At 50.7% G+C, this 27,479-nt stretch overlaps 3 protein-coding genes across 5 annotated transcripts; 1 reads left to right on the top strand and 2 right to left on the bottom strand.

The window, feature by feature from the left end:
* Positions 1-8: 8 nt before the first annotated feature.
* LOC127461165 (translation initiation factor IF-2-like) lies at positions 9-1,616 on the bottom strand. Its single transcript, XM_051768645.1, has 2 exons — positions 1,610-1,616; positions 9-682 (listed from the first exon to the last, which is right to left on the bottom strand). Exons 1-2 carry the CDS (start codon positions 1,614-1,616, stop codon positions 9-11), a joined length of 681 nt encoding a protein of 226 aa, XP_051624605.1.
* On the top strand, positions 36-17,723 carry DDX42 (DEAD-box helicase 42). Of its 3 annotated transcripts, XM_051768690.1 has the most exons (18): positions 36-235; positions 1,953-2,189; positions 3,202-3,352; positions 3,922-3,983; positions 5,005-5,041; positions 6,478-6,627; positions 6,844-6,948; positions 7,508-7,627; positions 8,612-8,788; positions 9,286-9,414; positions 10,238-10,337; positions 10,543-10,590; positions 11,120-11,217; positions 12,177-12,453; positions 13,315-13,541; positions 14,731-14,841; positions 15,741-15,842; positions 16,395-17,723. In XM_051768690.1, exons 2-18 carry the CDS (start codon positions 1,969-1,971, stop codon positions 17,097-17,099), a joined length of 2,820 nt encoding a protein of 939 aa, XP_051624650.1. In that variant the 5' UTR covers positions 36-235; positions 1,953-1,968; the 3' UTR covers positions 17,100-17,723. The 3 variants fall into 3 exon arrangements, with proteins under 3 accessions (XP_051624650.1, XP_051624652.1, XP_051624651.1); XM_051768692.1 differs by lacking the exons at positions 36-235; positions 1,953-2,189; positions 5,005-5,041 and having other exon boundaries at positions 3,281-3,352; XM_051768691.1 differs by lacking the exons at positions 36-235; positions 1,953-2,189; positions 3,202-3,352 and having other exon boundaries at positions 3,920-3,983; positions 4,628-5,041.
* Positions 17,724-20,646: 2,923 nt separating this feature from the next.
* On the bottom strand, positions 20,647-26,563 carry LOC127461164 (parathyroid hormone/parathyroid hormone-related peptide receptor-like). The gene is made up of 13 exons (XM_051768644.1): positions 26,486-26,563; positions 25,336-25,441; positions 24,707-24,817; positions 24,464-24,588; positions 24,170-24,264; positions 23,661-23,847; positions 23,152-23,305; positions 22,931-22,991; positions 22,439-22,505; positions 21,924-22,018; positions 21,512-21,653; positions 21,367-21,408; positions 20,647-20,988 (listed from the first exon to the last, which is right to left on the bottom strand). Exons 1-13 carry the CDS (start codon positions 26,561-26,563, stop codon positions 20,647-20,649), a joined length of 1,605 nt encoding a protein of 534 aa, XP_051624604.1.
* Between the last annotated feature and the right edge of the window lie 916 nt (positions 26,564-27,479).

The raw sequence follows: 27,479 nt of genomic DNA, 5'->3' as shown, positions 1-27,479 counted from the left end.
CGGCGCGGTCAGGGGGCCGCCGGCGCCGTTCCTCCCCCCCCCTTTTCTCCCGGTTTTTCCCGCTCCCGCCTTTGCCCGGTCCCGCCGCCCACACTTCGGCGCGGCTTCACCCGCGGGCAGCGCGCATGCGCCGCGCGCGTCGCTCGCGTGCCGTGCGTGGGCACGTCAGTGCGGCGCGTCTCCACCCCCCGCCCCGGTAACCGGGGCAGTGGCGGCGGCGGCTGCGGGGCCGGCGGTGAGTGAGGGGGCACCGAGGGGGCACCGAGGGGGCACCGAGGGCAGCGGGGCCGCAGAGCCGCCCCGTCGGGCCCCCCCGCGCGCCGGAGCCGCCGTGGTTGCGGCCTGGCGGCGGGCGCGGGCGGCTCGGGCCTGCCCCGCACAAAGGGCCCGCCCCGCGCCGCGGCCCCGCGGGCGGGAAGGGCCCCGCGCAGGGCCCCGGGCGGCCGGGACAGCGCCCGCCCGCGACTGCCGGCCCTGCCGTGCTCAGGGGAGTGGGCTCCCGCCGCCCTTCGGGCGCGGCGCGGCCCTGGGGAGGGGTCCGGGTAGGGGTCCGTGCCTCGGGAGTTCCCTCCCGCGGGACCGCGGTCGCGGGGAAGCGAAGCCTCGGGAGGCTGCCCGTGATCCCTGTACTCGCTCGCCGCTGGCGCCGCGGGCAGGCTGAGCACGTCTTGTGCTTTCGTGGCTGTACGGGAAATAAAAAAGTGGTTCTCCTTATTTTCTGCCGTAGTGGGAGGGGAAAAAGAAGGTGGATAAGTACAGGTGGATAAGTATAGTGAGGAAGGATCCTTGCAGTCAGGTTTTAACTCAACGGTTTTAACATAAAAGGCTCCCCTGTCAGCAGCAGAAGTGCAGCTCCACCTCTCACCCCTCTGTGGCACATTTTGAGCTCTCAGCTGCCGCAGACCCGCAGGTGTGAAGGCCACAGGGTGTGTTAGGGCTCCAGGGTCAGTCCCTGCCACGCAGAGCTGAGTAGCAGAATTGTCCCTCAAATCTGCTCCTGAGCTCTGGTCTAGACTCGAGGTTTATTGAGCAAGTCCCAAGCTGGTAAATGTTCAGTCCAGGGAGCAGCAGCACTATTTACTTTTGGATTACTGTGAAGTTGTTTCTCTTGCCCACAAGTTCTGGTCTCATCAAGGATTCTCAGTGTGAGGATTTGTTTAATGAGACTTGTAGCCTTTGGACAGCTGATTATAATGCACTGGAAAGCAGTGGGTGTCTTGCTGTTTAGTGCCATACAGGTATGATTTACTTGACCATGCAGATAATTAAATTATTCAGAATGGAAACTCTAAATCTTAATATATCAGTTCAGTCTTCATCTTAGAAAATCAAGGTCTGGGTGGACGTGGTAGGTGTAGTATTTAAAATATGGTTTGAAAAATGTAGGTTGGAGACCTTATATATTATATAGAGTATATATTAAATATACACATATGTGTGTGGCTAAAGATGCTTTCTTAAGAGGAAGGAGTTGACTTTTTGGCAGAGGTGTGTCTGGTCTCACGATGGAGCTGTTTGCTGCTCTGGGCCCACTTTTCTAGAGGTTACAGGAGTGCTATTTACACTCAAGGATGGGACTGTGGACATGCAAAATATGCACCAAGCTGACTTTTCATCTCTTGTTCCTCCTGGTGTTCAGAGTTCTGGCCCTGAGGTTGTTTGTCTTGGACTTCAAACAGATAGGATAGGTAACATCTTAAATATGCTTAAGTAAGCCTTGAGGGACATGACCTTTTTTGGAAGATAAGCACTTGGGGTTTTTTGTCTCTGGAACTGTGGATGTGTTCCCACTGACAAGAAAAGTACAGAACCAAGTCTTTGTGGAAAGCAGATCAAACTTGTCACTCACATTTCCATAGCTGGTGTGATCCACAAACAAGAAAAATCATGACAATTATCTCTAACTTCCTAAAGCAGAAAGGGCATTAATTTGTCTTTTCTCATTTTGACAGGTACACTGAGGACACCATGAATTGGAATAAAGGTGGACCTGGTACTAAGAGAGGCTTTGGGTTTGGTGGATTTGCCATAACACCCGGGAAGAAAGAGGAGCCCAAGCTGTCCCAGCAGTCCCACAGCGCTTTCGGAACAGCCGGTTCCTCGGCAGCCTTTGCAAAATCAGGGCCTCCTCAGCTGCCTTCCTTCTACAAAATTGGGTCAAAGAGAGCGAATTTTGATGAAGAGAATGCGTGAGTACAGTCATTCCTTGTGCTTATCAAGCTGCACATTTTAGTGTTTTAAAGTTTACGAGGGCAAGAGAAGTATCCGTGACATTTATATACATACATATATATATATAAATATACATTAATGTATTTAAAGGACTGTGAGATACTCCAGCAGCCCACGGAGAGCTCTCCTCCTCCAGCCTTCCCCTCTCTAGATCCCAGCTGAGCCCCAGTCAGCTCAAGCTTATTCACTCCATGGTATGTTCAGAGTTGGAGCCAAGCAGGAGAAATTTGGGTGTCTTTTGCACAGGGAAACGAATGTTCAGCTCCACAGTTCTTTACTAACCCTTCTGTTGGCTGCATAAATGGATAAATTAAGGCTGAGAGAATTGAGATTGTTCAGCCTGGAGAAGAGAAGCTTTGGGGTGACCTGATTGTGGCCTCCCAGTGCCTGAAAGGAGCCTGCAAGAAACATGGAGAGAGACTATTGACAAGGGCCTGGGGTGACAGGACATGGGGGAATGGCTTCAAACTGAGGTTTGGATGGGATACTGGGAAGGAATTCTCCCCTGGGAGGGTGGGGAGGCCCTGGCACGGGTTGCCCAGAGAAGCTGTGGCTGCCCCTGGATCCCTGGAAGTGTCTGAGGCCAGGTTGGATGGGGCTTGGAGCAACCTGGGCTGGTGGGAGGTGTCCCTGCCCATGGCAGGGGGTGGGATGAGATGGGCTTTCAGGTCTCTTCCAACCCAAACCATTTCATGAAATCTGTCACAGGGAAGGGGGGATGGGTCAGAAAAGCATCCCATGTCCACCAGCCCAGGAGAGTCACTCATGAAGATCAATTTTATGATATCTGTTTGCCCTGCAACCACTTTGACCTTATGACATGAATAATTGTAGGTAAATTAATAAATCTCAACTGTCCATCCTGACTTTTATTACCCGTGTGGGAACCCTGACTCATTCAGAAGCCATGAAAGACAGCACAGTGCTGTAAACTATGTGCTGACTGGGCTGTTGGTCGCTTCTTTTCAGGTACTTTGAGGATGAGGAGGAAGATTCCAGCAATGTGGAGCTGCCCTACATTCCTGCAGAGAATTCCCCCACTCGGCAGCAGTTTCATTCCAAGTCAGCAGACTCTGACAGCGATGATGATCCTCTGGAAGCATTCATGGCTGAAGTGGAGGCAAGACCCAGCTCAGGGAAATGTTTATTCATTGATGTGGCCACAGTCAGGAGCAGCAAATGCCACTCAGGGCTTTGGCAGCTGCAGTCAAAATGTCATTTAACTTTGGTTTTTATGTGTTAGGACTCAAAGGTGGATTAGGTAGGGAGAGGGTGGGTCTGATTTACAATAATTTAAGTGCTTTGAGCACATCAAAACAATACAACACAGCTGTGCCTGTCTCTGGATATCAGACTGAGGTTTTCTGCGTTTTTCACTGCCAGAATGTTAATTATTTGTGTTTATCATGGTCTGTTTCTTAGCTACAGTTCTGTTATGAGCACAGTGTTTTCAGGAGGAATATGGGTGATTTATTTTTTCAACAACACTGCCACAAACTTAAGAGTGTATAACTTCAAAGGGATTAGTAGGAGAATTTATTTAGGATAATCAGATATGGAACACGAGGAAGTTTAGCCCAAAAAGTGTCATCTCTGTGACATAATGGTCTAGTTATGCAGGAACATTTTCCCCTTCCACGTTTTATCATCTTGGTCTTTTTAACATATGATAATTTTATGACCTGTTAGGATCAAGCTGCTCGAGACATGAAGAGACTCGAAGACAAAGACAAAGAAAAAAAGAACGTTAAGTAAGTTCTCTTTTGTCATTCCCATCCCTGCTTGTCTTGTGTGGTGCTGAGACAATTCCAATGCATTTTGTTGATGATGGTTGTTCTGTAGACAGAATGATATATACCTAGTGAACAGCATTAAACAGTGCATGATATTCCCTGTGGGTAAAGCTTCTGTGCTGTAAAAATGGGATAATAGGAGGGAAGAATCCATGGCAGCATCCTGTGGTAAACTGCAACAACACTGGGAGTTATCCCACGCGAGGAGCCTTTCTAGGCCACAGAAATTGGGGCAGCACATTGTACTCCTGCCACCTTCCAGAGCAGCCTGGATAGTTTTTCTTCTTCCCACACCCTTGGAAAGATCAGGATGGTTTAGTTTAAAATTGCAATTATGTGAGCAAAATAACTCAGTGCTGCTGTACCTGAGTCCTGGAGATTCTTCCAAACTTCAACTAGGTTTTAAGACATTAAAGCTGGTATATCAGGTAGCACGTGATAATTGGGATACTAAATTTGGAGTTCAAAAACTGTTTAAGTTTTTGCAGCTGTTTTGAGCAAGGGAAATAGTTATGCTGTTGATTCTTGATAGAAATGTCAGATACATTGGTTAGAACTTGCATTGCATGGGGTTGATCAGATTATACGTGGTCCTGAAACAGAACACCGGATCCAAATCACCACCTGGGGAAGTTCTGAACTGGATTTGCTCTTCCTGGCTCATATTCCTCTTCAGTTATGAGACTTCTGTAGCATCAAGAGCTTTAGACCAGGATGATCTTTGATGTGGCTTCTACTGGGAAGACGGAGTCCTAACCTTTCAGTCTCATTGCTAGAAGTAAAGAGAAGTCTTTGCAGGGTCGCTGTTATGGTTGGCACCAGATGTGAAAACTCCATGGGTTGGGATTATAAATGTTACCGAGTTGTTAGTGTTGTGTCTTCCACGAAATCTGGAGCTCAGCACTAATCAAATGAAACTGTGGAGCTGAGTCTGTGGAACACTTGCAGGGAAGTTTTTTTTCTCCGCTTGTTTTTCCAGGGGTATTCGAGATGACATTGAAGAGGAAGATGACCAAGTGAGTTCCTATGCAGTCTTTCTATCTTCTTTTTTTTTGTTGTTTTGTTTTCTTTTACCTTCCCTCTCCAAACACATAACTGCAAGGTACAAACAAAACTCCAGTAACATGCACAGTACCCGGACAATTCAGCAGGAAGCTCTAGGGGTCACCCTGCTGCCTCTACCCTTCTAGGTGTTTCAAGAAGAATATTAGGAGACAATTGCATTCATTTAAGAAGATTTTTTTCAGTCAGTTTGAACTTCAACTTCCTGTACAGGTTTTTCAGTATCTGAGGGTCTCATCAAATTTGAAATGAGCACAGTCACCATGGGACACAGGGAGAGGCTGTTAGAGTGTGGAGGTGACTTGCAGTGGAATTTAGTGTCTGTTAAGGGCAAGAATCAGGCTTTTTGCTCTTCATTTTCAGAGGAGCTCCAGTTCTCATTGGGGATTATAAGCATCACTGTAACAGAATTAGTAAAGAGGAAAGACTTCATTTCAAAACATACCTTACCACTAAGTTGTAATTCATAACTCTTGTGTTACTGGCATTAATGCAGAGTTTGGTGGGGTTGTCTGGCCTCAAGGCCTTTGCTTCCAAGTGTGGCTGTGCCAAAGTTTGAGCAGAGGTGACTTACACTTGGAGACAGCTGTTGTTCCAATCTATTGAGTGAATAGCTGAGAGACCAAGGGATAATCGGCCAGGAAAGGGGAAAAGCCAGAGGAGTAAATGCATATATTTTTAGTTGAACCTTGCTTTGAAAGTGTGATCTTAAACGTTTGCTTCAAGTCAAGTGAGACTGGTGTTTTCTCCCTGAGAAAGTCTTGGTGTGCCAGTGGGATTCTGAGGGACACAGACATCTTTGTGAGCTGTGAGGGTGGCATGTGACAGTGGTGACAGGGACTTAACTTGGGTTTGTCTTGAAAGACTCTTCTGAAATAGTTTCTTTCACATTTGTTGTTGACTGTCTCAATGAAAATTAGATACATTTTCATTTCTTAGAGTCTAGTCAGGGGAAGAGAAGAAACTGTTTGGCATAGTGTGTTTAAAAAAACAAGCATCATATACTTAGTAACATCGTGTCCTCTGGTTAGAAACCTGCAGCATTTGTGCTTTGTTCGTGTGGAAATAAGAACAGATTCCCTTCTATTGCTAAACATAACAAGACTTGGTGGAAGGAGTTGTTAAGCAGACATGTAAGAGTAGCTTGCTTTAAGAAGCACTTTGTGGTCCAGCTGACACTTAAGAGTTGTTTTCATTTGTGCTTACTGTCCTTCTGGACAGATCTCTTGGTGTTTATTGGAAGAATCAGTTCTAGTGAATGTGGCTGGTTTTTTTTCCTCAGTGGTGGGTATGAAAGCAAGCAGCCATTTAGCATTTACACATCACTTGAACAAACAGTGCTAATTTTGCATCCTATTGTGTGTGATGGTGCTGATCTGTTTTGCTGCAGGAAGCGTATTTTCGCTACATGGCTGAAAACCCCACTGCTGGTGTGGTCCAGGAGGAGGAAGAGGATAACCTGGAGTATGATAGTGATGGGAACCCGATTGCACCCTCCAAAAAAATCATTGATCCTCTTCCACCTATTGACCACTCAGAGGTAGGAAGGGATTTTGTTCCTTTTTGTTCTGTTTGAGGCTTTCCAGAAAGCAGGAGCCGAGGAGGTCCCATAATGTTTCAGTGCTGTCGTAGGTAAGTCACATTAAAGGTCCTTGAAATAGCTTCATATTAAAGGAATGTACTTGCAGACAGTTAAGAACCTCAGAAAGAAAGGAATCCTGAGTCTGGACTGACTTAGCAATAAACTACCTTGCAGATTGAATATCCACCCTTTGAGAAGAATTTCTATGATGAGCACGAGGAGATCACCAGCCTGACCCCGCAGCAGGTGGTGGAGTTACGGCACAAGCTGAACCTCCGGGTAAGCTGGACACAAAACTGTCCTCCCACCATCTTTTCCCTCCCATTCCTTTTGGATAATCTTTGTTTTAATGGAGATTTTCACAAGGAACTCCAGTTTTTCAATCCAAGCCTCTCAGACACCTGCAGTGACTTTTGATTTCGTGAAAGTCTCCTCTGGGTTTGTGGAAGTGGGCAGTGAGGATTGCCAGGATTGCATGGTTGCACTTAGAATGAAGAACTTCAGAGCTGGGAATTAAAACTGGAAAAGTTAGATGCAAAAATTAGTTCTTTTGCCATTTGTGCCATGTTACTGGGGTGACTTTCTATGAAGGGAATTATAAGAACACCAATTATACAGGGAGGTAATTGTGACGTTTAGTAGCTCATCTTGATTGACACTTAATCTAAATTTTCACACCTGCAAGTCCTAGTTACACAACTCCTCTGGAATTTGCATTTGTTCATAAAGTAAAAATCCATTTTCAGAGGCAGTGATACCCTGTTTTTATTTTTTGTACAGATTACTCTTTGTTTTTCTCTTACTGTTCCACAAACAAAGCTCTGTTTGTGTTTCCAAGGTCTCTGGTGCTGCTCCTCCAAGGCCTGGCAGTAGCTTTGCTCATTTTGGGTTTGATGAGCAACTTATGCATCAAATTAGGAAATCAGAGTATACCCAACCCACTCCAATACAATGTCAGGTGAGTGTTGCTGCTGCTCTAACATCTAAAGAAAACTAATCAAACCCATGCCAAGGCCTCTTGTCCATATGAGGATGTGATAGCTACAGTTCTGGTTGTCTGTTGAGAGTTGTCACAGAGAATTTGTGTTTTTCCAGGAAAATAGGTTTGATATTTTTTAAATAGAGGTTTACCCACTTTTGTTCTTGGTAAGTGACCACTGTAAATATATCTGTATCCTTTTCTTCATTTGTCTTTTGATGAAGACTGAAGAGCATTCAAGTGACATCTCTTCCTTATAGAAATGTATGAAAGCTTTGGGGAGGGTTTGTGTTTTGGGGTTTTTTTTTAGAAATTGTATTAAAAATAGCAGTAGCTGAATAAAGAGCCATCCACTGACAAATTTATTCCTTTAAGAACCATGCAAACAAAAGAGAATTACTGCATCTGTGGATTGGTTACCATAAGTGATTAAGGTTATCAATAATGTGATTTTAACCACACCACTGCTGATGCTTTTCTTGAGGTACAAAGAAGGATGTGATGCTGTGTCCAAGTGATGCATTTTAGGACCTTAGTCCTTAGTATTTGTAAAACCCTGTGGTTGAGAGGTCCTTGTAGCAGCAGTGGGGATGAACTGAGGCCTTCAGGCCTTCAGCACTCAGAGTGGCTACAGAAAGAACAGGCTCAGAGGACTTTTAGTGTTCTTAGAACTGCACAGGGTTCATTTGTGTACATGTAACTTTATCCTTGGGCTGCTGTACTGTGCCCAGACATTGATTTCATACAGGATACCATCAATCCAACATGGTAATGACTTCCAGCCCTATAAACAGACTAATTCAGATCTGAACTTGGCAATAAAACTCTGTAAGCATTGACATATTGTTGCTGTGAGTCCTCTGTAATGTGCTTTCCTCTTGTTACCTGAGTTTTCATGTAAAGTCTAGCACAAGGATATGCTGAGGTAGGCATAATATGGGCTTAGAACCTCCTTCTTTTTAGGGTGTTCCAGTTGCACTGAGTGGCAGAGACATGATTGGGATAGCTAAGACTGGAAGTGGGAAAACAGCAGCCTTCATCTGGCCAATGCTGATTCACATCATGGATCAGAAGGAGCTGGAGCCAGGGGATGGTCCCATTGCAGTGATTGTCTGCCCCACCAGAGAGCTTTGCCAGCAGGTAGGTGTGTGGCATTCCTGTGTGTGCCTTCCAGAGTTCTTGGAGAAGAAGACAAAACTCTGGGCAAAAATTATCAGAGAACCTCAGCAAAGTGTTTAAAAAAAAACTGCTCTGAGCATGAGTAGCGTGGCTCCAGCTCACAGCTCTTCCCTGCACCTTTTTCTTGAAGGATCAGGACAAATCTGAAATTTTAAATTTTTGCACAGTGTTCCCATGTTATTTTCAAGTGTAAGAATGCTGTGGATCCATTGCTACAAACTGTATGTGTAAAAAGACAGAGCCTGCAGGCTGAATTACAGTTGGATGCCCAAATAGGTTTCTGAAATTACTAAAACTTATCCACGTGTTCAAGTATTCAGCCCTGAGGATTTCAGAATAATTTCATGAAGTTATTAGCTGAAAGGTGTATTTCAGGAGCTGGGCTGTATTTCCAAGGCAGATGTGTTTTCTCAGAGCTGTCTGACGTGGCCTGTGATGTGTCTGTTCCCAATTCCCAGATCCACTCGGAGTGCAAGCGCTTTGGGAAGGCCTACAACCTGCGCTCCGTGGCTGTGTACGGAGGAGGGAGCATGTGGGAACAAGCCAAAGCCCTTCAGGAGGGGGCAGAGATCGTGGTCTGCACCCCTGTAAGTACCTGTGTGCACACAGGGCAGCTTTTTGTTGCTTACCTGAAGCTGAGACAGACCTTTAATTCCAGTGTGATTCAAAATCAGTTGTCTGGTCACTGAGACCCGAGTTCTTCACGGGCTGTCAGGTGTTGGGAGCAAATCTGTCGAGTTTAATCTTCTCCCAAGAGAAACTGAGGAGGTTACAGAGCAGCAAGTGAGGTCTGTTTGTGTCAGCTGGGCACAACACCAGCTTCTGATTGCTGAGCCTTAAATTCACAAAGAGAATTCCCAAAATGTCATGATCTTGAGTGTCATCTTCCTGAATCCGTGTGGAGCCAGTGGCAGTAACACTGCAGGGTTGAAACATTGAATCAGGATGGGTGTTGGTGCTGAACAAGCACCACTGACAACTGGTTTTGCTTATTGCAGAAACTGTTGTGAACTTGGACAAAACAGAGCAACAAATGGTTGGAGAAAGTTTTATTGTGGCTATTTATTTGGTACCAGGCAAGAAAAGAAAGTATGAGAAACTCCCTTGCCAAAAATTGGGGGATTAAGTTGGCAGTTCCCATTTAAAATTTAATTATAAGGAAGGGAAAAGTGTTAAACTGTTAACCTTGAAAAAACAGCTATAAGTTCAGATTGTCAGGCATAGTTGATGAGAGTTTTAGGAATCTTTCTATGATTTGAATATTGACATTTCTAGACTGAAGCCTTGAGATATTTTCTGTTCAAAGTCTCTGGTAAGTGAGGATAAAAAGCAGTGAAGTGCTCAAAGGTTGTATATATCAACATTATTTAAAATACACTTTAAAAACTTGGGGTTTTTTTTTCTTAATAGGGTCGTTTGATTGATCATGTGAAAAAGAAAGCTACAAACCTTCAAAGAGTCACTTACCTTGTGTTTGATGAAGCTGACAGAATGTTTGATATGGGGTTTGGTAGGTATTGAACAGAGGTCACTGTTTTGGAAAGCAGGGGTGTCCAGTCCCAGCTTAGTGGGACTGTGAAATGAAATACTGAGTGAGAGGCACTCATTCATCCCGTGGTTGTCTGTTAAATAAAGCAGTGAAGTTGCATTTTGAGTTATTCTCCTAAATAATGAGCAACAGTGGTGATTAGAGCATTATTTCTTCTCCTTTCCAGAATATCAGGTCAGATCAATCGCAAGCCACGTCCGTCCCGACAGACAGAGTGAGTAAAGGTCTCAGAGTAACCTCCTGAGAGTCACAGGAGGCTCTGTGGTGGGGCACCAGTTAGGAGTCTGGAGCAGAGCATGAATTCCCAGTTCTGGACACAACCACACAAGGAGACTTGTGCCAGAGTGCACTGGTGTGACTCTGAGCGTGGGCTGTGGGGAGGGAGCAGTTGTGGCTCGTGGGGATTTGGCTGCTCCTCACTCTAATCCCTCCACTGGCTGCACTCAGAGGAAAGCTGATGAGCTGAATTCGTGTCCATAATGCCTCAAAATTCAGTGTTCTGAGCTACCATGAGAGAAAGTTCCCAGCAGTGCCACATATTATCAGCATTCCAGATGCCAGGAAACGTGTTCCCACGCTTTGAGGCATTCTGAGAGCGATTGATAATTCCCATTAGAACCTGGAAAACAGAACTCAGCCTCCAGATTCCTCAGGAATAACCCAGACCCTCATTCACAACATCTGTGCTGTGTTTTCACAGTTCTGAAAGCAAGTTTCCATTTCAAACCCTGCTTCTCTTCCAGCTCTCCTGTTCAGTGCCACGTTCCGTAAGAAGATCGAGAAGCTGGCCCGGGATATTCTGATCGACCCAATCCGGGTTGTGCAGGGAGACATTGGAGAGGTAATGCCATGGTGCCTGTGGGACAATCAGAGCAATGAACTTTTCCATTTCTGGTCTCTGAAACTGAAGTTAAACTGCAACAGTCATCATTTATATTTAAGAGTAAATACTTCGTGCTTAACAAAAAATAGTAAAGTTTTGTGGTTGTTTTTTTTTTTATTTTATTGACCTTTCTTCCAACAAATGTAGTGGTGGAAGGTTTTATCAAGGAGGGAAACACCATTAATGAAGTGATTTATTTTTTAACTTTTTTGAATTAGGCTGAATCATGGGTATATCCTTTTATTTTGTCACAAAAATATAAATAAACCCATTAGAGCTTTATTTATTTTCTCTTATTTAATTTGCAATGATTTTTATTTTTTTATTTATGTTGCAATGAAGGATTTGAAGCTTAAGTTGCAATGTCTTTCAGCTGGGTTATGTGGGAATGTTGATGCTGGACTTGCTTGACAGTAGCAGCTGAACTATCAGCAGGCTGAGGATTTGGTGGGAAGCTGATGAAGTGGGCAGAGGGAAACTTGCTGTAGGGAAACTTTGCTTATTATATATGAAAACTGTTGAGAAATTTCACAGGATGCCTTCAGAACATTTCTCTTTTCAGCAATTCTCTGTGTTTATTTTTTCCATCAGGAATATGATGTTACTTTATAACAAAGAAATAATGGCTACCTGAAGCCCCTTCGTTCTGGGAATTTTTCCTACTAAATTTTGCTTATGAAAAGAAACAGCTTTCCCAGCTCAATCACAGGGTTTTTATTCTTTGATCTGAATTATTACTGTATTATGAGAGCATTATCCTTGAATTAAATAATATTGAACTGTGTAAAAATTAAATCTTTCAGAGAAACTCCCCGGTGGTGCCGGGAGCTGGACTGCAGTTTATTCCTTTTGATTCAGGGTGCACAGAGAGCTTGTACCTCCCCTCTTCCTGACTCCAGGGACATTTCTCCCCTCAGGCAAACGAAGATGTCACTCAGATTGTGGAGATCTTCCCCTCTGGCCCCAGCAAGTGGAACTGGCTGACCCGGCGCCTCGTGGAGTTCACGTCCTCCGGGAGCGTCCTCCTGTTTGTCACCAAGAAGGCCAACGCAGAAGAACTGGCCAATAACCTCAAGCAGGAGGATCATAACCTGGGGCTGCTGCATGGGGACATGGACCAGAGTGAGAGGAATAAAGTCATTTCAGAATTCAAGAAGAAGGGGATCCCCATCCTGGTGGCGACCGACGTGGCAGGTGCGTGAGGTTCTGGGAGCCAGCCCGTGCACACTGTGGGGATCAGCAGAAAGGCAAACTTGTTTCAGTGGAAGGCAGCCAGGTTGGCTTCTGCATTTTCAGAGCACTGTGTTCCAGGTGCTTTTCAGAACCACAGAACTCTCCTGAGTTGGGAGGGACCCACGAGGATCATCGAGTCCAGCTCTGGCCCTGCACAGGACACACCACAAGCCTGTGAAGGACAGCATTAGCAAGGGGGGTTATTTTTAGTCTGCTAATGATGCTTGCATTAGGCTGATGTATTGTTTAATATACAGAAGGAAAATAAGCTGTGTCTTAAGGAAGTTGTTGCTATTCATTCATCAGCTGACATTATACATGTTTAAATGAAGAGGTGAACACACTTGAAACCTGCACTAGAACAGCTTTTGTACACAGATGTTTGCTGAACAAAGAGTGAATTTTGGTGTCCTTTGATAAAGCCCTCTGTCTTCCTTGGAAATACAGCCATTTAAAGAGATCCCTTCCATTTCCAGTCCTGTAAATTTGGGGATTGGTGTAACTTATATGAAAGTTAGAGAAGGTGTTGCTGCACTGAAGAGTTTTAGAATCATAGAATGGTTTGGGTTGGAAGGAGCCTTAAAGGTCATTTCATTCTACCCCCTGCCATGGGCAGGGACACCTTCCACTAGCCCAGGTTGCTCCAAGCCCCATCCAGCCTGACCTTGAAGCCCAGGAAAGGTGCATTAACCGAGATGTGTTCCTGTGGAAACTCCTTTGGTGTGCTGGAGCAGAATGAGGTGACAGGCTGGTATGAGTGGGATTGCTGTGAGTTAACTGGGGATAACCACACACTTCCCCTTATGTTGCCCTTCATTCCAGCTCGGGGGTTGGACATCCCTTCCATCAAGACTGTCATCAACTACGACGTGGCTCGGGACATAGACACCCACACCCACAGGATCGGCCGCACCGGCCGCGCCGGCGAGAAGGGGGTTGCCTACACTCTGCTGACTCCCAAGGACAGCAACTTCGCTGGGGACCTCGTCAGAAACCTGGAAGGTGCCAATCAACATGTCTCCAAAGAGCTGTTGGATCTGGCAATGCAGGTATGGATGAGTAGAGGAAGGTTCATTCCACGACCAGCACAAAACCAGGGCCGGGGGACTCGTTTCTGGCTCCATCGTGTGTTGGCAGTGTCCTGTTTTAAAGTAGGCTTCCTGGTGTTTTTAATGGCCTTTGGAAGAATCCATGGGTATTTTGGAACACAGTATGTGATCTATTTTGGGGCCAGGCACTGCCCAGGAAATTAGGAGCTGTAATCTGGCTGATGCCAGTGTCTCATTACAATCAGATTTTCGATGCACTTTTATGGCAGGCACCTGGGAGGTGCAGCTGAGTTGAAAGCTAAACTAGAAAACAATTACAAGGACATTCCCTTTTGTTGCTTGATCACTCCATGTGCTTGGCAGTGCTCTCTGGCAGATTTGCTATATATAGGGATGACAGGTAGCTGCAGCAGTTGTGCTTGTGCCACTGAACTCATCAGCTCTTTCATTTTTTGTCTTTTGCTGCCTGTGTAACTGCAAGAGAGCAAAGGCTTTTTGGTAGTTCCCAAATTCAGAGATGGATTAGCATGCCCATGACTTCATTGCTAAGCATCTTGGACAGCAGCTGCCAGCATAAATACTTTTCCTGAGGTACAGAAACAGCAGAAGGGACAGAATTTATGGGGCAGAGCTCCTCAGGCTGCCTTTGACAGGAGAGTGTCAAAGCAGAATGGTTTGGCCAACTGGCTTCTTCAGATTTGGAGACTGGAGGGCACAAAAAGAGGTGCAACCAACCATTATTTAAACACTTGGGAACAGGAGGTCTGGTTGGGGTGACATTTCCTGGCCACTGCTTGGTGCAGGAAGTTTTGCTGACAGACCCTCATTTCTCTTCCAGCGAGCAGTGGGCTAAACCAGTGAAACCAAAGCATGAGCAAGTGCAGAGCTCCCAAGTGATGGCACTGGAAATTGTATTGATTCCTGGGTTTATTAGAATGCAAACCCCCACAACTTAAACGTGGATGGAAGTTGAGGGCATAAAATCAGTTTTCACAGAAAGCATTTGTAGCAAAAATCTTCAGACCCACGTGACAGAAGTGGCTGCAGCAGCTGTGTGGTTGAACAGAAAACAGCATTTACGTTTTTTTATTTTCAAATGCTCCAAATCCTTCTTTTCTGAGCCTCATTACATGCATTTATGAAGCTCCTTATTCCCCTTGAGGAGAAACATTTGTCCTTTTTGTTACAGAATCCGTGGTTCCGGAAATCCCGGTTCAAAGGAGGGAAAGGCAAGAAGCTGAATATTGGTGGTGGTGGCTTGGGGTACCGGGAACGGCCCGGGCTGGGCTCAGAAAATTCTGTAAGTAGAGATGCTGAAGAGGTTGTTTACAGGTTCTTGGAACTTTTACACTTGGTATTGATTGCTCTTTAATTTAAACAATCTCAGTACTGGATTACAGCCTGTGCTTTCAAGGGTTTCATAGCTCAGCATCTTTCAGAGTTGGTATCAGAGATCTCAGATGAAACTCTCCCGTGCTGTTCTCCTCTTGCCAAGAGCTGCCCTCCTTAGGGCCAGAGTGATCCAGAAGGTTTGCAGGTTCTTCCCAAAATAGACTGTCACTGCAAAATAAATGCTAATAAATGACTTGAAAAGCCATTTCCAGGCTGATTCTTGGCAGAAAAAAATCTTGCAGCACTGGGGATGCTTACTGAGGCACATCTGTGCTAGGAAATGAGCTCACTGCCAGTGTGTACAGGGGCAGAGCTGTTGAAAACATGTCATAGAATTCCAGAATGGCTTGGGTGGGAAGGGACCTTAAAGCTCATCCAGTCCCACCCCCTGCCATGGGCAGGGACACCTTCCACTAGCCCAGGTTCCTCCAAGCCCTGTCCAGCCTGGCCTTGGACACTTCCATGTTCAGCATCTTTCCAAAAGCCACAGCTGGAACCTTGTTCACACTTTGTCCTGGCTGTGACCTGTGTGAAAAACTCCATTTGATTCCATTTTACTTTTAATTGCACTATGGGAGCTGGAAACTGCAGTTAAACTGTTACCTGTCACTCACTCACTAAGACTTAATGCTTCTTTACTTCATGGTCCTCGAGGTCATGGCTCTGCTGCTCAGGGCTCCCACAAGTCTGTCATCCTTAGTGGATGAATTTTCTGGGTGCAGGGTCAAGGTAGATTTGGAGAGTATCTGAACTGAGAGTGTCTGTGTGGGATAAACCTCTGCAGTTGCCCTTTGTGTTTTTGCACAGGACCGTGGAAACAACAACAGTGTGATGAGTAACTACGAGGCCTACAAGCCATCCACAGGGGCCATGGGGGACAGGCTGACAGCAATGAAAGCAGCTTTCCAGGTTGGTTCCATCACTTGGACTCATTTTCTCCCCTGAAAATGCAGCAGCCCTGTTGATTTCAGGGAAGTTGAGCTTGGTAGTTGTGCCCGTGTCACTCGGAGCACTGCAGTGTGAAGTGGTGGAATTCATGTGCAGGCTGGACTGAACGTGTTTGCACAAATTTGCCAAACTTGCTTTGTTTTCTGCTGCCTCTTTGCTCTTTTTCCCTCCTGGATTCTGCTCCTTGGCTCGATCCTGTTGAGGTTGCTTAGCAACAATAGTGTAATTGCAATCCAAAAAAAGGGGGAACAGAGAAACTCTTTCTCTTCAGTGTGAAAATTAACCCCACCATATAGGAGCTCCCTTGTTTCTGTGCTCTGGTAGCAGATGCCCGTTACTAATTCTGTGTTCATAAGCACAGCAGGAATGTAATCATGCCAAGATTTTTCCAGGAACTGTTTCCTGGGGGATCCCCCCGATCCAAGACAGGCTCATGAACCCGCGATCGCTGCCCGTCCTGCAGGGCAGTGCAGAGCCAAACCTGCTCTCTTCTCTCCCTCCCCTCTCCTGCAGTCCCAGTACAAGAGCCACTTTGTCGCCGCCAGTTTAAACAACCAAAAGACTGGGAGCTCTGCCGCGGGTGCCAGCGGCTGGACCAGCGCCGGGAGCCTCAACTCCGTCCCGACGAGTTCGGCGCAGCAAAACGCCGCCAACCCCGACGGCCCCGCCGCGGCAGCCAAGGGCGTCCCGGGCTTCACCAGCACAGGGACTTTGAGCAGCGTGCCCACCTTCCCGGGGGGAGCACAGGGCTTCAACAGCACAAGTGCCAGCACCAACAGCCGAGAGGGCGGCGGCGGCGGCGTTGGTGGCGTTGCCAGAGAACGGTACAACGACAACCGGAACAGTCGCCACAACGAGGTCCCGCGGCGCGGAGAGGGCGGTGGTGGCCGTGCCGAGGGCGGTGGTGGCCGTGCCGAGGGCGGTGGTGGCCGCTACAACGATGTCCAGCGCCACGGCGAGGGCGGCGGCCGCCACAGCGACGCTCCCCGGCACGGCGAGGGCCGGCACGGCGACATCCATCGCCACGGCGAGGGCCGGCACTTCACCGACTTCCCGGGCCGCAACAACAACGGGGACAGCAGGAACAGCAGCGAGGGCAGGAGCAACGAGAGCAGGAACGGCGAGAGCAGGAAGGAGGCCAACAGCCGGGAAAACAAGACAGATGGTTTCGCCGTCCCGGAGCCCCCCAAACGGAAGAAGAGCCGGTGGGACAGTTAAAAGCCGGGGTTTCGCGGCCTGGAACCTCGGCAGGTAGTGTTGTCTTTTTCCAGAGGATTTCTTAGGGGTTTTTGGGAACTGGTTGTTGAGCAGCTGGGGGAGGAGGAGGAAACCACGAAGGCCCCCGTGCCAGTCCGGGCCGGTCCATCTGCGGCCAGACCCGCTCGTGACGTGCACACACCACGCGTAGTCAGAGAAGTCACTTTGGTAAAGCTCCCTGGGCTCTGCTTTGAAACACTCAGTGCTCGAGTGACTGCTGGATTTAAACAGATCTTCTTGACAAAAGGAAGCTGTTCCACATCCTGGGAACATGGAGAAACTGTTGTCCATAGAAGTATAAATTAGTCTTTTCTTAACCAGCGTTCACATTTGCAAACCAGTCCAGCCCACCTAGAGATGCTCAGGACCTGCCTGGTAGACATTAATCCCTCAGCAGTTTGGTCAGTATGGTGAGTTCTTCCCCCATCTCCTCTTCACATATTCTCTGATTCCCAAATAATTTGGCCTCCTGGTTGCCCTTTACCTCTCTCCCCATCAACTGAGAATGTATGAATTTGCATTGCTGAAGGTGGGATGGAGCAAGTTGATTTTTCTTTCCCTTTGTTTTATTTTTTATGGAGCTGTTCAAGGGATCCTTCTCCAGCCCAGCAAACCACAAATTCACATGTAGTGTAGGTTGGACTCCCTGGCTTGTCTGTGGTCAGTACATCAGTCCCAGTCCCATTGCCCAGGTATTTTTTTCCTTTCAAAGAACCTCTTCTTTCCTAATATCCTTCATTCTGGTGGAAGCCTGCATAGCAAACCTGTCTCTCTGCTGTGCCTATCCACCCTCTGTTCTGAGAGGGTTGAGTGCTTTCTTCAAATTAAAAGCAAAAAAAGGGAAAAGAGTGTAGATCCACCACAACAATCAGAGGCTGGAGCCCCCCAGGAAGCGTTGCTAAAGGCAGAGGCTTCACTCAGAAATTCAGGGATCTGCTGCTCAGAAGCCTTTAGGGACAACCCAAAAAGCAGTGAATGAAATGGAACAGCTCAAATCTGGCCCCATATTGAACACATATAGGAAATCTGTAAAATCTTGCTTGCCCATTTTTAACTCGTGTGTATTATCCGTTTTTTAACTTGGTTGTTTGTTTTGTTTTGTTTTGTTTTTGCCACAAGGTAGGGAAGAACTTTTCTGTTGGAACATGTCAGCACCCACTGCTGGCTCATTTCCACTGGAAGAAGTATCAGAAGCTGTCAGGGTTTTGTGACATTGTGATGTTTTTCTTTATCAGCTGTGCATTTACTTTCTGCTTGCTCTAGTAAATGTTTTATTACTGGTACAAAAATATCCAGCATGTGCTTTTTTATTCTCCTCCTCCTCCTCTGGCTGCTCTGGCATGTGGATGGAGAACTGACTGCCTGGGGATTTGACTGTGTGTGTCTCTTCCACCAGGAGTTGTGGGTTGTAGTTGATAAAAGACTTCCTGTGGGGTTTTGTCAGTATCTTTCCCCCAAAAATTGTTTCACAAGCCCTGTTTTAGCTTCAAAGCCTCCCGGGGAATAGATTGTTCTCCACTTTATAAAAGGAAGGGATAGAGCCCAGGACATGTGACTCATCCCAGCTTTTCATGGGGTCCTTGGCAGACCTGGAAAGAGAACTCGGCAACAGCCTCATGATGTGACTTACATGGGAACTGACTTCAGTCAGGACACCAAGGGATTATTTGGGCCCCCTCACTAACAGCTCTGTCAGTTGGAGTTTTTTAAAACAGCTTCCAGAATTCCCTCATCACAGTCCAGGCAGGAGCCTCGTTGCCCTGGTCTGAGCTCTGCACATTTGGTGTTAAGACAAGTGTGTTCCAGGGCAGCTGTGGCAGGGGTTTGCAAGCTGTTGTGTTCCCCTCCTCACCCTGAAGGTTTATCACTCTGCACAATTAAAGATCAGAGTTTCAAAACAAAATACAAAAATAGCTCCATGGTCTGAAGCTGCCATCTGCTCCCTCCCTTCCCAGATCCCAGCTCGCTGCCACTAGGAGCTGGCCCCCTGTGAGGCATATGCTTGGGTTTCTCCCCTTCTTTTTAACACTTCCCTCTGCTCTTTGTAGGATTATTGAAATTCCTCACCCCTCTCTCAGCTACCAGGAGCCTCCTGGGAGTTGAGTGAGTAAATATTGAGCAGTGACAGAGAGCTACCAATGTCAGCTCTCAGGGCTGTGTCAGGTCCACAGGAGGGTTGATTCCATGCCCACAGAACAAGGGAGCAGTGTGAGCAGCATTCCAGCTGCCCTGAGAGGAAATCTTGCAGTGGCAGCAGTGCTGGTGTCTTCCAAAGAGACCAGAGCACAGCTCAGCTGAGCAAATCCCTTCCAGGGAGCTCAGGTTGGCTTGGAAATGCAATCCTTGGCACTCTGCTCCTGTTTCTATGCCTACACATCAGTCCCCCCTCTGCCTGTTTTCCCCCTGCTGCCACCTCCCAGCTGTGCCCTTCCCACAGGGAACAGCACTTGGCTCCTTGGTTGGGAGGTGGTGCTGGTGTCCCTCACCCTGCACTGTCTTCTGGAGCCTTTAAACTGACAGAGAGTAGATTTAGATGGGATATTGGGAAGGAATCCTTCCCTGTGAGGGTGGGGAGGCCCTGGCACAGGTTGCCCAGAGAAGCTGTGGCTGTCCCTGGATCCCTGGAAGTGTCCAAGGCCAGGTTGGACGGGGCTTGGAGCAACCTGGGCTGGTGGAAGGTGTCCCTGCCCATGGCAGGGGGTGGGACTGAAGAATCTTTAGGGTCCCATCCAACCCAAACAATTCTGGGATTCTGTGATTTGGGTTGGAATGAAATGGGCTTTAAGGTCTCTTCCCACCCATGGTATAAACCCATAAACACGGTGTTTAATTCATCTGTTGCTGTGTCCACAGTGGAACACAAGGATGGAAACAAGCCAGACAGACTCTCTTTATTCGTTTTTAGCCTGCAGGGAGATGACAGGGCCACAACTCTTGCATGCAGGGGCTGTGAGTTCATGGATGGAGTGTGGGGGATCCAGGCATTTCCTGCACCCTTCCAGGCCATGGAACTTGTCCTGCCTCCCTCAGCCCACCGTATCCCAGTGACTCCTGCTCCCTGTTCACACCATCCATGAGCTGGATGTGAGTGAGGGCAGGGTGGGCTGCAGAAGGGCTCTGGGGGCATTCTGTGCTCTCCCAGGCTGGACAAGGCCGGAGCTGGTGCTCTAGAGGCAGGACTGTGAGCTCATGGAATTGGCTTTACACATGCTGGAGAGGTAGGAGTGAGCATGGAGGGTTGTTTCAAGATTTTGCATGCACAGACATCACATCAGTCACTTGCACGTGGAAGAAAAGGAGGTTTTTATGGCTCGTTTTAGGGCCAGGTAGGGAGGAGTGAGAGCTCATGGTCCCTTTGCACACTGGCTGTGAGGGAAAGGGAGCTGGGTTGTTCCAGCTGCTCTCCCTGCCCTGGCTCTCCATGCAGAAAGGAGCCCGCAGCGTGAGGATCAGCATCTTTCCAGGCACGGCTGGGAAACACGCTCGGGAAACACATCGTTCGTTCCCTTCACAGCATCGTCTCCAGCTCTTTGGTGAGGTTGGGGTGGCACTGAGTCAGGTCCGTCAGATCCACCGTGTTCTCCCCCCGGGTTTTCTGGCTCATCTCCTGGGCGGGGCAGTGCGGGAGGTGATGGGAGGCGCAGGAGCCGGGGATGTACCCCGGCAGGCTGGGGTGGGCCGGGAGCAGCAGCCCCCGCCGGGTCCCCCCTGGCCCCGCCCGGGCGGTGCCGCAGCCCCGGGGGCCGGGGGGGGCCGGCCCGGCACAGCAGCAGCTCCCGGCGCGACCCTTCTGCCCCAAATCCAGCGCTAGGAGCCTCCGAAGATGGGCTTTCTTGATCTCTGCCTGCACCTGGGGGAGAGGTGTGAGAGGGCTGCTGTGCCCAGACACAGCGGAACTGCCTTTCCCTTCTCCCTTCCCTTTCCCCTTTCCCTTCCCTCCCCTCCCTTCCCTTTCTCCTTTCCCTTCCCTCCCCTCCCTTCCCTTACTTTCCCCTCCCTCTTTCTTCCCTTCCCCCTCCCATCTTCCCTTTCCATCCCTCTTCTCTCTTCCTCCTCCTTTCCCTTCCTCTTCTCCTTCCTCTTTTCCTTCCCCTCCCTTCCCTCCAAATCCCACTGAGAGGGGATGGATCCAGGTTTTCTGGTGGTTATCCCATCCCGGGGCTGTGGTTAATGTCCCCAGCCCTGAAGGGGCTGGAACGGGGAGCTCACTGCTCACGCCCTCACTCACCTCCCCGTTGCAAAAGCAGTAGATAAAAGCCACAAAGAAGCCCTGCCAAGAGACCCAGAGAGGTGGAGTTTGAGGCCTGGGCCGGGATGTTCTCCCTGAGCCTCCCTGGAGGAGCCTCACTCGGTGCTTGGGGCAGGCAACACACCTGAGAGGAGTTAAAGAGCATCTCGTAATGCATCTGGATCTGCCACAGGACCCCCGAGACCTCGGTGTAGGGCATGGCCATGAACACCACGTAGTGGACTCCAAAAAGCGGCATCAGCACCAGCGTGGACTTGAGCAGCTTCCTGAGAGGAGCAAACCTGGAGCTGGGACCCGCTGGACAGTCCGTGTCCAGCTCGGAGAGGGGAGCAGGCAGAGCCTGAGCTCCTGAGCCCTCTGAATCCAGCTGAGCTGCCAGGGGCACCGGCTGCCATCGTCCTGCCACCCTCCCTCCCTCCTCCAGCCCTTCCCACACCTCTGCTCCTCATCCACAACCCTCTGGGAGCTGTTCAGGCTGAACAGGCAGGACAGGAGCCAGGCTGGACCGGGGAGGCTTTGCTGCTGCCCGCACTTGCCTGTACTGCTGCCGGGGGTCCAGCTTGCCCGTGGTGGTCTCCCAGAGCTTGGAGGCCAGAACCCGGACGATGTTGAGGAAGAGGAAGAAGTTCACCTGCCAACAGACACCCTGTTGGGTGCTGCCCACAGTGACCTTGGGTGTGCCCCCCATGACACAGACAGGCAGTTCTGGGTGAGGAGCAGGCAGGGACAGGGGGGTGATGCCGTGGCCAGGGCAGGGAGGGACCAGTGCCCCTGGATCCCTCTGGGTGCTGAGAACACAACCCCAGTGACCACAAGCAAAGGAGCTCTGGGTTGATACCCTTCCCCCAAAAGGGATTGGGAGATTCAACCACAGGATTCAAGCACTGGAAGGGGCTGCCCAGGGAGGTGGTGGATTCCCCAGCCCTGGAGGTGTCTAGGGAATGACTGGACGTGGCATTCAGTGCTCTGGGCTGGGTGACAAGGTGGAGATCACTCAAAGGTTGGACTCAGAGGTCATAGAATCATATTTCTATGATTCTGTGATTCTTACCACGATGGCAGCCAAGATGGGGACCTGATAAATCCACTTCATGTTCCCTGCACTGAGGTCCCAGCACCTGAGAAGACCAGTAAAGAAACACCTTGGAGAAACATGACATCCCTGGTCAGGAGAATTGCTGGCTGATGGCTCCCTTTTCCCCCAGCCAACACCCACCTCATTCCAAATTCCTGCTGAACACTTGGTGGCCTTTGTCCTTTTAAAATGCCTCACTCCAGAACATGCCCTTTAACATTTGTCTTTTGCACTGATCAGTTTATGGTGCAAACCTGCATCCACCATCCCCCCAAACGCAGAGCAAAACACCATCACTCTGCATTACTGACAGTGTCAGGAACAAGCCTTGAACACGTGTTGCCTCCTCCTGTTCTCTTCTGGAAAATTTTCATTTCCAAAAGCTCTGGTGCCCACAGATCCTTTGCTGGCACCAGCAACCCCCCTTTCCCTCCCCAGGGATCGCTGGGGAAGGTGGGTGTCACGTACTCTGTGTCTGCCAGCGAGGCCCTGACGCTGGCCCAGACGGACACAAACACGGCAGGGAGACCTGGAGGGGCAGAACCAGAGCGAGGAGCAGGGATGAAGCATCACATTTGCAGATCAAACCAGTTCCTGCCTCCCACTGCCCCTCTCCGGGCGCTCACGGCCGCTGCCACAGCTCCCAGCTGCTCTCAGGGAGCACGGCTGGGCTCGGGCTCTGTGCTCACCCCAGCCGATGATGATGAGCACCCACAGGTAGCTCTTGTTGGAGAGGAAGGCCATGAAGATCAGGCTGTGCAGGTAGAGACCTTCCACCAGGATCCAGTAGTGGTTGGTGGCCAGAAAATAGAGGAAGAGAGTCACCACCACCTTGCAGCCGACCTGTGAACACGGTCAGAGAGGTGCCCGTGTCAGGCTGGTCCCCAAAAGCAAAACCTGGTGGCTTTTGCTCTCTGACCAACAAAACTCAGCTGTGCCCCACGTTCCTCTTGCAGGGACCTGCATCTACCCTGGGATATTCCAATATCTCCCTGTCCCAGGACACAAACTGCAGACCAATGTCCTCAGTGGCTCTGACCCTCACTGTGGCACCAGGATGAGGAGGAGCTGGGCAGACCCAGAGGTGGCCCTTCATCTCCTCCCCCTGAGCAGCACAGCCCTGGTCTGGGAGGGTCCCAAGCACATCCCTTGTACCAGGGCTCCTAAATCCCCTTTCCCCCCATCCTGCACCACTTGCCAGGTGGCTCTGTTGTCCCTGCGAGGGTCCCATTCCAGCCTTGAAGTCGTCCTCCCTCACCCTGTCAGTCTCGCTGGCCAGGGGGCCTGAGTAGAGCACCATGTCCTTGATGAAGATGCTGATGGCCCGGCAGATGAAGGAGGTGAAGAGGTGGACGTGGATGTAATTCCGTGTGCAGTGCAGGCGCCTGCGGAGAAGGGATGTGACACCAGCCCGGCCCCCCAACAAACTCCTCACACCTGGGCTCAGGCAATGGGGGGTCCCAGAGATGGGCACCGGGGTGTCAGCCCTCCCATGGGCACAGGAGGGGGCAAGTGGGGTGTCCACTCCTTCCAAGAGCAGGGCGGAGCAGATGGAGCTGGTCATGCCGGGGGTGTTTTGATGTCTGTGCTGGGCCTGGGGTCAGGTCCCATTCCCTCGGGGCTGCCCCCCCTCAGGGGCTGGGGGTGTGGGCAGTGGGAGGAGGAGGGTTCTCCCCACACAGGGCTGGGGCTTTGGCCTGTCCTTACTTGAAGTAAGAGAGGATGCAGACGGCGACGATGAGGGAGGCCAGGGAGATGGAGTAGCCCACCGTGTACATCAGGTGCAGGCGGTCAAACACCTCCTGCGAGAGAAGGGCTGAGCTCCACGACCCCTCCACAGCCAGGACCCCACACCCCCGGGCTGAGAGCACAGGGGGAGCGGGGCTGGTTTGGGGAGTGGAGCAGGAAGAGCCCCCTGCTCCCAGCAATCCCCCTGGCCTTTGGTGCAGGCGTGGTCCCCTTCCCAACCCCTTTCCCAGCACCCTTGGCAGGCAAGGTCACCTTCTCGCGGCTCCGGCCCTCGGAGGAGAAGAGCAGAGCACACTCAGTGTAGTTGGCCCAGGTCTTGTTGATGCTGAGGGCCATGGCCCAGGTCCCGTAGGCACTGCAGTACCTGTAGGCGTGACCTGGGGACAGCAAAGGGCACTGTGACAGCAGAAGGGCCCGTGGGATGCCCCAACATGTCCCTGCTCCATGGGCTGTCACCGAGGTGAGGTCACTCCCCGCCCAGGTACAAGCACTCACCTTTGTGGTTGAAGTCGTAGATGTAGTCGGGGCAGGGCACTGACACCTCCTGGCTGGGGGAGCCCCTTGGCCAGCAGATGATCCCATCCCACTCTGGAGGGCAGCTGGTGTCTGGCCAAAGGGCAAAGACACATCTCACATCTCCCCTCGAGGTCTCAGCACAACCTCCACCTTCCCCAGGGCGTGTGCTGGGCCAGGGAGAGGAAAACACTGCCACACATCCCCCCTGGGCTGCAGAGCTGGGGGAGTGTGTGGGAGCCAGGGAGGGAGACACATCCCATCCCATCCCATCCCATCCCATCCCATCCCATCCCATCCCATCCCATCCCATCCCATCCCATCCCATCCCATCCCATCCCATCCCATCCCCCCTCTTCCAGGGGGGCCAAGGCCCCTCCTCAGCTCCCTTTGCTGTTGTACCTGGAGCTGTCTGGAAAACGCTGCAGCCAGCGCTGGCTCATCAGGGTGATGCCTTGATTAGCACCTAATTGCACCCAGAGCAGCCAGGAGCTCCACAAGCCCTCAGGAGCCACATGTCCCTGGCCCCATCCCGTTGTGGGGACAGCATTTCCCACGGTGTGACCCGCTCCACCGGGGCTGGCTGACCACACACAGGGGAGGGACAATACCTCTGATCTTCTCCAGCTGGGCCTTTATGTCCCTCTGACACTTCTCCTTGGCCTCCACCAGGAGATAGATCTGCTCTTCTTTTGTGAGAACATCATCAGGGTCGACCTGCCCAAACCAAACCAGAGTGACCCCTGGGCTCAGGCCACGCTCTCCCAACCCTCTCCAGCAGAGTCAGGTTGGGGTGGCTTTGGGTAGATTCAACAACACAGGGAAGAAAAAAGCTCTTCCTGCCTTCCTGCTCTCATTTTTCCCTCTTCCAAGGCTGAGGGTGACCCCAAGTCCCCTCCCACCCTGTTTATGGTCCATGTCCATGTTTCATCAGCATGTCAGGCTCCTGCCCTCCGTGTCACCCCCCCACCAGTGGTGCTGGGTCCCTCTTTCCCACGCTGAGCTCTCCAGGCCAGCTCTGGCAGCCTCTGGATAAAGTGCTCAGCAAGCAAGTGGGTGCCCAGTGCCTGGAGCTGGGTGGGGCAGACGGTGCAGCCTGGGACACCTTCAGCCTCCTGGTCACACCACATGTGCAAACGTCTTTTGGGATGTTTTGGGCTGAGCTGCTGCAAGGAATTTGGAGCTGGGATGAGGAAACAGTTTTGGAAGTGAAAAGCAGTCAGAATGCAGGGGGTTTGCTCTTCCCAGACTGTCCACAGTCCATGGGGACACGGCCAACTCCAGACCCAGAGAGGGCTCCCTTTCATGTTCCTCCCCGACCCAGCATCTGGGTGGGTGGGTGGGTGGGTGGGAGACTCGTTAGGGATGTAGGGCACTAGTGGGGGCCCTGGGGGTGCCCCAGCAGGGTGAGGGCCTGGCTTTGGGAGTCACTCTGGGTGTGCCCAGCTCTGCCCTGGCCTCATCCCCCCAACCTCGCCCGCGCTGACCGTAAACCGCCCGCCCCGAGGCGCTGAACCCTGCCCTGGATGCAGCCAAGAAATGGAAAAGCCATCACGCCACAGTGCCTCCATGGCTGCTGGAAAAGCTTTTAGCAGGAGTGGAGATGCTCTGCCCGCCCCGCCCGGCTCCTGCCCGGCAGCTCCGCGGAGCGGGACGCGCGGCCGGGAGCGCACACGGCCCCGACGGGGGAGGGCGGCACAGCCGGCGACCTTTAAAGCCGGGAGAGGGAGCGGAGCAGCCCACGGGGCCACGCGGACTTACCAGAGCCCACGCAGAGCTCAGGAGGCAGCAGCAGAGGAGAGCCACCGTGACACCTCCCACGGGGACGGATGCCTCCATGGTGCCACTGTGCCACTCGACGGGGACCTCAGGGACCTGAATCGCTGCCAGCCCGAGGCCGTGGGTGATGGAGAGGGTTGGTGTGTTCAGGAGGACAGAGCATCTTCTGGGAGCACCTTCCTGGCCCTGCCGAGGTGAGGTGGCAGCACAGCCCGTCCCCGGGAGCTCAGGGCCGGGGGAGCCCCGGGGCGAGCCCCCTGTCCCGGTGGGCACTGCCCCGGCAGCACTATCGGGATCTGCTCGCAGGCTCTCCAGGCAGGGGGGGTTTCTCCCCCCACAGTGCTTGATCCTATTCCTTCTCCGTGTCTCACCAGCTTTAAGCAGCTCCTGGAGCGTGTGCAAACAATTCCCGTTCGGATGGGGACGGCGGAGGTTTATTGGCTTAGCCCTAGGTGCTAAAATCCTCTTCGTTCAAGGCAGATTCCTCTTCTCTTTTCAGAAACTTCTCTCACTGCCTGGTGGCTCATTTTTCAGCTGTCACAGCATCCTCCCGTTGCCCCCAGGCTCCTCAGTCCCCTCCAGCCCAACAGTGGTCCCGAGGAGCCCCGGGAAGGTGGGGAATATCCCAGCGAGGTGGCTGGAGCCAGGGAGGCAGAGGGTGCAAGCACGTGAGCAGCACCTTGAACTGATGCTCCTGAGAAGGGATGTCTTCCAGGCAGACGCCAGTTTAACCCTTTTCCTTCTCTGGGGCTTGGGGTGTGTTTTGGGGAGATGTGCTGGGATCAGTCCTGCTCCCCCAGCCCCTGCTGTGACCTCACTGCTCAAGGCTCCTGCAGAGAGGGGCTGGAGGCTCCATCAGCTGGGCAGGGACATGGAGCTGCCACCTGGATGGAGTCCCACCCAGCCGGGGGGTCCTTGGGCCTCGTGTCAGAGCTGGTCCCACTGCAGCTGACACTGTCCCTGTCACAGCCATCCC

The sequence above is a fragment of the Manacus candei genome, unplaced genomic scaffold (genome assembly GCF_025592945.1).
Source record: "Manacus candei isolate 608988 ecotype Guabito, Panama unplaced genomic scaffold, ASM2559294v1 h1tg000096l, whole genome shotgun sequence".
Taxonomy (NCBI): Eukaryota; Metazoa; Chordata; class Aves; order Passeriformes; family Pipridae; genus Manacus; species Manacus candei.
Note: the sequence above shows the minus strand (reverse complement) of the source record. Positions and strands in the feature narration are given on the sequence as shown.

What these genes read in the sequence shown, in the direction of transcription:
- DDX42 (XM_051768690.1), top strand. Translation starts at nt 1,969, where the DNA reads ATGAATTGGAATAAAGGTGGACCTGGTACTAAGAGAGGCTTTGGGTTT. An exon ending in AATTTTGATGAAGAGAATGC is followed by an intron (nt 2,190 to 3,201) that starts GTGAGTACAGTC and finishes GCTTCTTTTCAG; the next exon opens with GTACTTTGAGGATGAGGAGG. An exon ending in AAAGAAAAAAAGAACGTTAA is followed by an intron (nt 3,984 to 5,004) that starts GTAAGTTCTCTT and finishes TTGTTTTTCCAG; the next exon opens with GGGTATTCGAGATGACATTG.
- LOC127461164 (XM_051768644.1), bottom strand. Translation starts at nt 26,563, where the DNA reads ATGGAGGCATCCGTCCCCGTGGGAGGTGTCACGGTGGCTCTCCTCTGC. An exon ending in CTACGACTTCAACCACAAAG is followed by an intron (nt 24,589 to 24,706) that starts GTGAGTGCTTGT and finishes TGCTGTCCCCAG; the next exon opens with GTCACGCCTACAGGTACTGC. An exon ending in AGGGACAACAGAGCCACCTG is followed by an intron (nt 23,306 to 23,660) that starts GCAAGTGGTGCA and finishes CCGTGTTCACAG; the next exon opens with GTCGGCTGCAAGGTGGTGGT.